The sequence below is a fragment of the Aplysia californica genome, unplaced genomic scaffold (genome assembly GCF_000002075.1).
Source record: "Aplysia californica isolate F4 #8 unplaced genomic scaffold, AplCal3.0 scaffold00203, whole genome shotgun sequence".
Taxonomy (NCBI): domain Eukaryota; kingdom Metazoa; phylum Mollusca; class Gastropoda; order Aplysiida; family Aplysiidae; genus Aplysia; species Aplysia californica.
In genome coordinates, this window is record NW_004797473.1 from 13,803 (window position 1) to 22,019 (window position 8,217).

At 35.2% G+C, this 8,217-nt stretch overlaps 1 protein-coding gene across 1 annotated transcript in view; it reads left to right on the top strand.

Moving 5' to 3' along the window:
* Positions 1-505: 505 nt before the first annotated feature.
* LOC101858410 overlaps positions 506-8,217 on the top strand; it is a gene marked incomplete at its 5' end in the record, with an annotated part of 15,743 nt that continues 8,031 nt past the window's right edge. Inside the window, 3 exon segments of the mRNA XM_005099123.3 lie at positions 506-581; positions 1,312-1,368; positions 3,453-3,622. Coding sequence (XP_005099180.2) covers positions 506-581; positions 1,312-1,368; positions 3,453-3,622 — 303 coding nt within the window.

An 8,217-nucleotide genomic window follows, 5' to 3' on the forward strand; every position in this document is an offset into this window, starting at 1 on the left:
GTAAACCCTCTCTGTTATAAGGCTTATCTTTTATTTTATTTCATTTTATTTTATTTTATTTTATTTTATAGGCTATTATTATGTCAAGTAAAACGCTTTCAGCATTGTAAATGATAAAAGTGCGCTATATACATGTCATATATCATCTTGATTTTTATGATGATGATGACGTTGACAATGATTAAATTGTTGTTGTTGTTATTACAACTATGCCACAATTATTTATTATTATTATTGTTTTTATTATTATGATTATGATTATTAAGATTATGATGATGGTTATTATTATTATCATTTTTATTATAATAATTATTATTATAGTTATTATTATCATTATCAATATCAATATTATTATTATTATAATAGGCTTAGTATTATTATTAGGCCTATTATTATTAATTATTATTATTATTAGGCTATTATTATTATTATTATTATTATGATTATTATGATTATTATCGTTATTATTAATATTATTGTTGTTGTTATTGCTATTCCTTTTCAGAATGAAATGCAAAAGCAGCTGTCACAAGCCGGTATTAGTTGCAACATTGATATGAATGCTCTGGTTCAAAGTATTCGTAAGTATTCAAAATAAAAATAAACTTACCAGAAAATTCCTCATGTATTGACTGCATTAATAATAATAATAATAATAATAATAAGAAGAAGAAGAAGAAGAAGAAGAAGAGTAATAGTAATAATGACAATAATAATAATAATAATAATAGGCCTAATAATAATTATAGGTCAAATAATAATACTAAATATCACTTCTATATTACTCACTTTCAGGTGGCTTTAAGCGCTACATAATAAAATAAGTTTCAAATCAATGTTGCATACTGGCCCTTTCAAAGTACGACAATTTTTTCGTCTTTTGCAGTATTGAGTAGAGCATACCTAGACTTTTTGTCCATATCCTAAGAATTTGTACAGTCCTTTTTTTAGAATTTCCCCTTTTTGTTTCTAGATGGACCACTTTTGTTTGTTTTGTTTTTAATGTAGGAGCTCTTTACACTAAAAATGTCATTGGTGAGCTGTGACATATAAGCCACACATAAGTATACAAAATGTGTGTGAAAAGCGTGAAGTGCTGTGCGTGAACAATCATATTTTCTCCATGACGGAGTTTTGTAGTACTTTATATAAATTCATGGAGAAAAGTTTTTTAATCTAGCCTCGATTGTTGTCGAAAAGTGAGATTAAGTTAAAACAATTTAAATTAATTCACCCAAAAAGAGATATTTGAGGATTGGTCGCATCAAGAATTTCTGACTGCACCTTAATTTACAATTATTTCTATTTCAGGTGATGGCAGTGCACCCACAAGTAGACCCGTGGTCAATACCGGATCTGGAAACTCAGGTGAATACTAATTGTGTTGTTGGTATGGCAGTTAACAACAATGTAATCTGCCATCATTTAAAAAATGCAGTACATTGAGTTTTTACAATTTTACAGGATGCATGAGAGCAAAAAGACTTAGTGTTATTACCAAGAAAACAATGTTGCGCTAAAGATAATATGGATGTTGTTATCGAAATTGTTTTCTCTAAATTTTGACTTGGGATGTTTGCAAAGAGTTTGTTCTGATTGTAGCAGTATTAAGTTTTTCGGCTGTCCTGTCAAATTGTAAAAACTGCATATACTGTATTTTTTAAAAAGGTTGGCAGTGATAATAATATTATAGGCTAATGATAAATATAATCATTTGTATTTCACACATTCCCACTCAACAGCAATATAATATGTGCTTTACAATCTGTATCATGCACAGAAGTTTAATGTAGGCCTGCAACGTGCAGTTTAAGACTGTAAGACACTTTTCTGCAGTCTCCTAAAAAAGAACATTTCTGTTTCTGCTATGTTTTTTATACTGTCATTAGTGATTGTCCAGCATTCACAGCTGTAAAGAAGGGGTGGCCACACATATGTAAGACAGCATGGTGAAATAAGAAAATAAGGTGCTAATCAAAATAATCAAAATGAAGAAACTGAAATTTTCTCGTAGGTTTTGGGATTTTTATCGATTGTTAGTTTTTTTGGCTCCACACCTTTCATGCACATTAAAAAATTAAAGGACACATGTCTATGAGGATTTTTACTGAAAAACGTCGATTAAAGGCATAAAAGATGTAAATTTTCAGTTTCTGCAAACTCTCAAGCTAAGGAAATAACACAGCTTTGGAGGCCATTTTCTAATTAAGTTTACCTCTGAAACCAGGTGACCCCCACCTTCTTCAATCGTCAATATTCTGACTTATCATCATCCGGTGCCTTGCCGACTGGCGTGGGCGATCATGGACCTCCACTTCACCCTGTCCTGCGCTGCAGCAATGGTGTCTGTTGTTCTTGCTGCTCCCAACCATGTTGTCATCTTGTCCAGTATCTTTTCCCTCTGTCTGTCTCTGCCTCTCTTTCCATCAAACTTTCCTGTTGTTACAATATTCTCTAATGCTTCTTTCCGCATTGTGTGTCCGAAGAAATTTGCCTGTAGTTTTCTTATATTCGTGATAAGTTGTTTTCTATAATTTGCTTCAACCAGGACTTCTTCATTTGTTTTTCTAGCTGGCCACGGGATACGTAGCTTGCGTCTTTTGAACCACAACTCTGTCGCTACAATTGTTCTTTCCTATTGTTTATTGATTGTCCACGCTTCGCACCCGTATAATAAGATTGGCTCGATGTAACTTTTCAGTACTCTTTTCCTCGTTTCCAGCGACAGATTGATGTTTGTTAGTATCTCTTTTCGTCTTGTGGAAGGTTGATTTTGCTTGGCAAATGCGGCTTTTAATTTCGGTGTGACATCTACCATCTGATGATATAATGGTCCCCAAATGTCTAAAATGTAATACTTGCTTGAGGGTGGTATTATTGATTTTGATATTGCATGTTGAGATTGGAGTTTTTCTGCTTATCACCATCGTTTCGGTTTTCTTGATGTTTAGGCGTAAGCCCATGTATTCTGACTTATACAAAAGATAAATGGGTATTGTTTCCATCAAAAGCAAGGCAAAGGGATAGGCTTTAAGGTGATACCAATAACTCCTTGTGTCCAAAATTGGACAAGAACTTGATTCCACATCGTTGTGACCCATATATACATTTTGAACTTCAATATGATCATGTACTACAGCGTTGAATATATCGTTCCCATCATGATAAGATTGGATGAATAAAAAATTTTCAATATTGATGTTTGTCATGAAATGTATTTTACAAAACATGTTTCATTAAACCTAAAAAATTTTTAAAAAATAAACACCCAAAAGTGGACTTTTTAACAGTATGAAAATCAGATAATGCCAAACCGTCCTTTTAATAAATCAATTATATTCCTTCTCCTGAAATATTTAACGATGTCATTAATACGATCAAATCAAGATGGTGATGATACGTGACTTAGTTTTTTCGATGCAGTTAAAAAATATGTATTCTTCTATTGACAGACATGGATCAATTCCAAAGATGTATGAACGTGTACATGGACGCACTCCAGGGCATCACCAATAATCAGCAAATCTGTGGTCCTCTGAGGAATTTTATGATCTGCACCTTTAAATCTTTTGGTATTCAGATTGATGGAGTCTTGTCACAGCAGCAGAGAAGCCAGCTTCAGGTAAGCCCTTGTGTAGTACGAGGGGCATACCGAAAGTTTTTTTTACCGTTTTTTTTTACCGGAGCATGAAGGAATAAAGGTAGAAAGATGAAATTTGGTGATAACCTTAATCTTTCTCTGTGTAGTCGTCTCCCACATTTAAACATTTTTGCCATCGGTGTATGACTTTGAAAAAACCTTGAGAATAGAAGACCCTCTCTTTGTCAGAAAGCCAGGGGTAATCAGTTCCTTAAGATATTTATATATATAGGGCATGCATCTTTGTTTGAGCTTTTGAAGATGAAATTCAAAGGCACTGGAAACTTCAATGATAATAGAAACATTAACGGATGCCATTTTAATTGCTAACTGATAGGAACTTTTTGACCTCTTTGTTGAGTCTCGAATCGGAGGAGGAAGAACTGGTCTCATTTTACAATGGCCAAATCTTCCACAACACACTGTTTTAAATAGTCTTTCAGCGTAGGTTTCTTCATATTGTACACAGGTTTTGCAGAACTCAAAGGCAATGAGACACTAACAAGTGCATGCGTGATGAGTTTCATTTTTTGTACTAAAGGGATCTTTTTTTCCTTATTGGGCTCAGGCGCAATTATAGTGCCCTGGATGCCCCTACTAGCGAGAGAAGTGTAATTACAAAAAATTGTATTGTTCTGGACACTCCACTGCTCAGGGTAGTATCCTGTAGGTCAAAGAACCTTGGCGTGAGAGCTGATATTTCTAACACTATGTCCCAAAATCGTTTAAGTCCATAAATTGTAAGTTCCCTACAAATGATACTGAGAAGCGAATCTTATATGTTAATTATAGACGTGGAGAGCGCAAATATTTGGCATGTTCATATGATCGTGGGAACTGGGGGAAGAAGGTACCAATTACCCAGTATGTAATTATTGAAGTCTGAACCATCAAAGCGACACAAGGGCCTTTTATATATATATATATATATATATCGGAGGTCGGAAGAGGAGACAGGATATAGAGCGAGGAGCTAGAGTAGGTTAGGGGAAGGGTAGTGACGATATTCTTGTACACTGCTAGATAGTCATCTGCTCGACAAATGTTATAGCCAGTGTTCCAGGAAATAGTAGTTACACTTCTGTAGATTATAGGTCCTCAAAGTTCATAGCTTATTTTGTAAACATCATACTATTCATTTATTATTGTTAATGATTAAATATTTAAAAAATATTACAGCATGAAGTTTTTTTTGTCATCTTTGACATAGCCTATACGATCACAAGCCAGAGTGATGTAACCAGTAGGCCTACAAAAATACTTTTACACCGCCCATCCCCTCTTCCCCTCCCCTTCCTTCCCTGTCCCCCACTGACTCCCCTCCCCCCCCCCCCCCACATCCATCCTCTGTTACATAAGGCAATTTTGCCATTTTGTTCTTACTTTTTCGTTGCCTTTGATACACACTGAATAAAAAAATCCAGTGCAAATTGAACGTTAAGAGAATGGTCCTTTTTAACAACTCCTTGAGGCTGAAAACGGTCCTGCAACAGAAGACCCAACCAAATAACTGAAATAATTACTCTTAACTTTATAATTACTCTGTAAACTATTATGATTTGCTTTTGTTGATTACTCAAACGCCCAAGCGACCATTGGCGCTTGTCGAGTTGCGTAGATTAACGTGATTCAAACGCCTAGACGCTGTCATTCTGTCACTTAGGCAGTTGAATCACGCGTATTTTGGTAACTCTAAACCGCCCCTGTCCAGTAACTAATGTAAGCAAGCTTTTTTTAGAAAAGTTAGTTACATAACGTCGTCCTACACCATATTATATTAAATATCTGAATTTCAAATTCACAGGTACGAGCAAAAATAAATAAACCTGTTTTTCGTTTTTCCTGTAAAATTTGTTTTTCGGCACTTTGGCGGTTGAATCAAGCGGCTAGTGATATCACCTCTGTAACATGTAAATCTTCTGTCACAGATTTTGTTTTGTCATTTACCAACCCCCAAAAAACAAAACAAAAACCAAAAACTACAACCCCCCCCCAAAAAACCAACAAAAAAAAAACCCAACAAAAAAAACACTTTGCCTTGAGAAAACATCACACTGGTAAATCTGTAATGTGGAATAGAACAGAGGAATATTCTACTTTTTTTCTTTTAAATGTATGTGTTCTTTTACACCTTTATTTACACAGTTAAGATCATATATATATATAGGTGTGTGTGTTTGTGTGTGTGTTTGTGTGTGTGTGTGTGTGTGTGTGTGTGTCTCAGTGTGTGATTGTATGCTCATGTGTCGGTGTACACCCATGACTGTGCATTTTCATGTATTGTGTGTGCCTTAGAGTATGTCTTTGAGGGTCTGTGTTCTAGCTTATATTATGCTTGTACATGAAAGTAATGTTCATTTATATCTGTTTCTGATGTATAGTAATTAAACAGTTTTGATTGCTGCCTAAGAAAAAGACCCTTTGTAGTTTCCAGATATTATTGCAACTAAAAGCGAGCACAAGTGGGTATTTTTAGATGCAAAGAGAACTGAATCCATGTTAATATTTCAAAAAGTATAGAATGCCGTCTTTAATAATAGCTTCTGGTACCGTAATAAAATCCATTTTGAACAATTAAAAAAGTTCTTATTTTCTCCTTGTTCTGTTATTCACAGGAAATGGTGGAAACGGAGCCTCTTCAGGTCAGTGGAGTAATTAGTGACATGCGATGCATGTTGACTCAGTGACATCTTAATTTTCTGTTCTGTCACAGATTTTGTTTTGTTATCCCGCCCCCCCCCCAAAAAAAAATCCCCCAACAAATTTTTAATTATCCCTCCCCCAAATTCTTTCTTTGAGAAAACCTCATACTGGTAAATATGTAATGAAGAGAAGAGGCATAATTGGTAACTTATACATGTAAATCTTCCGTCACAGATTTTGTTTTGTCATCCCATCCAAAAAAACCAACAACAAAACAAAACAAACAACAACAACAAAAAACAAACGACAAAAACAAAGTAAACCCTTAAAAATATTTATAAAATTACCCCCCCGCCCTCCCCAAACCCTTTCTTTGAGAAAACCTCTTCCTGGTAAATATGTAATGAAGAGAAGAGGCATAATTGATAACTTACAAAAGCATATCGCAAGCCACGTGATTCAACCGCCTAAGTGACAAAATTTCAGAAAGTCACTTTTTGATCCCTTTATGCAGTACAGCCTTTGATACACCTTATAATGTTAAAATCTCAGATCGACTCAGATCGAACCCTATCGATAGCCAAAAGATTTTGTGAAGGCAGTTTGCGTAATCTATCAATAGGTTTGGTATTGTAGTTGAGAAATAGAAAGATGGCATCAAAGAATATGTTAATACTGACTCCACCAATTTGGTAAATTGTGGCAAAAGCTACTGACGAATTAATTATTTATTTAAAGCCAATGATTGACAGCTAAGGGGTGCTTATTTCACATTCTATACAACTAGTGGAAAATATTTTTATCGCGTCTTTTCGCGTTTCTTAATTAACTTTAAGTGTACGCCTTTTGCTGTGTCTGTCACATACCATTCTTGAATCATTGATTGGTCAATCAGTGCTGGGTAGAAGATACTTAATTTGCCACTCGAAAAAAAAAGCAGCTCATAAACATGTATTCGCCCTGAAAATTCTCTCATCAACAAACCTTCAACTTCAACTCTCCAGGTCTACACTTCAGTTTGAAACGTATCGCATACATTCGACCTATATGCAAACACAGTGGTTATTCATGACTGTTGCAAAGACAGTTTACATGACTTGGAGATGCGAGCTCCACGATATCAAGTCAAATTACAATAAAGCAGAAGAGGACAAGCAATTTTGTGATAAGTAATTCTTTGACGAACTTGACGAAATTGCTTTCCAATTACCACAAGCAGAATGCACACAAAATCTATCTTGACTAACACTTTCAAAGCCTCAGAGGCCTTTATAGAGAGTACCAAAGAAAGCGGAAAGAGTCGCACATTATCCCAGACGACTTTAGAGAGGTATTAAAAAAGCAACCTGTTGTTGTATGTATGTCGGAAGGATTAATGTGATGTATGCAAGGTAGGAGAAAGAATCTTACAAGAAGCTTGCCCAAAACCCTGTGGATGGGACCAGATTATGTCTAGTGTGCATGGACTTGGAATCAAATTAAAATTTGTTAGTACGGCGTTGAACGCATCTGCTGCACTATATCATAACAGGACCAAATTAGCTGTCTATATTAAAAAAATTTTAGTAACCAAAGATGTGAAGTGTCAAATTTGGCATGAAGTAGCAGGACCATTGACTGCCAATGAATTCTATCTTATGTCAGTAACTTCCCGGATGAGCCTACTGACAATGCCATGTTCATTACATGTATATAGTGATGGCTGTACTTATCCGACTACAATGCTATCTTGGCAAATGCAATCAGCTACATTTGTACCAGAAAGGACAAAACTGTTGAACGCAAATACCTTGAAAAGGAACAGATGCTAATGGAAGTGGACAGCCCGCACAGTGTAATCGGAAGGTCCCTGAAAAAATTGTATGGTCTATATGTGTTCGTGGATAACCTTGAACGCTTTTAAGAAAACAAGACAATATACCCCCCCCCCCCCA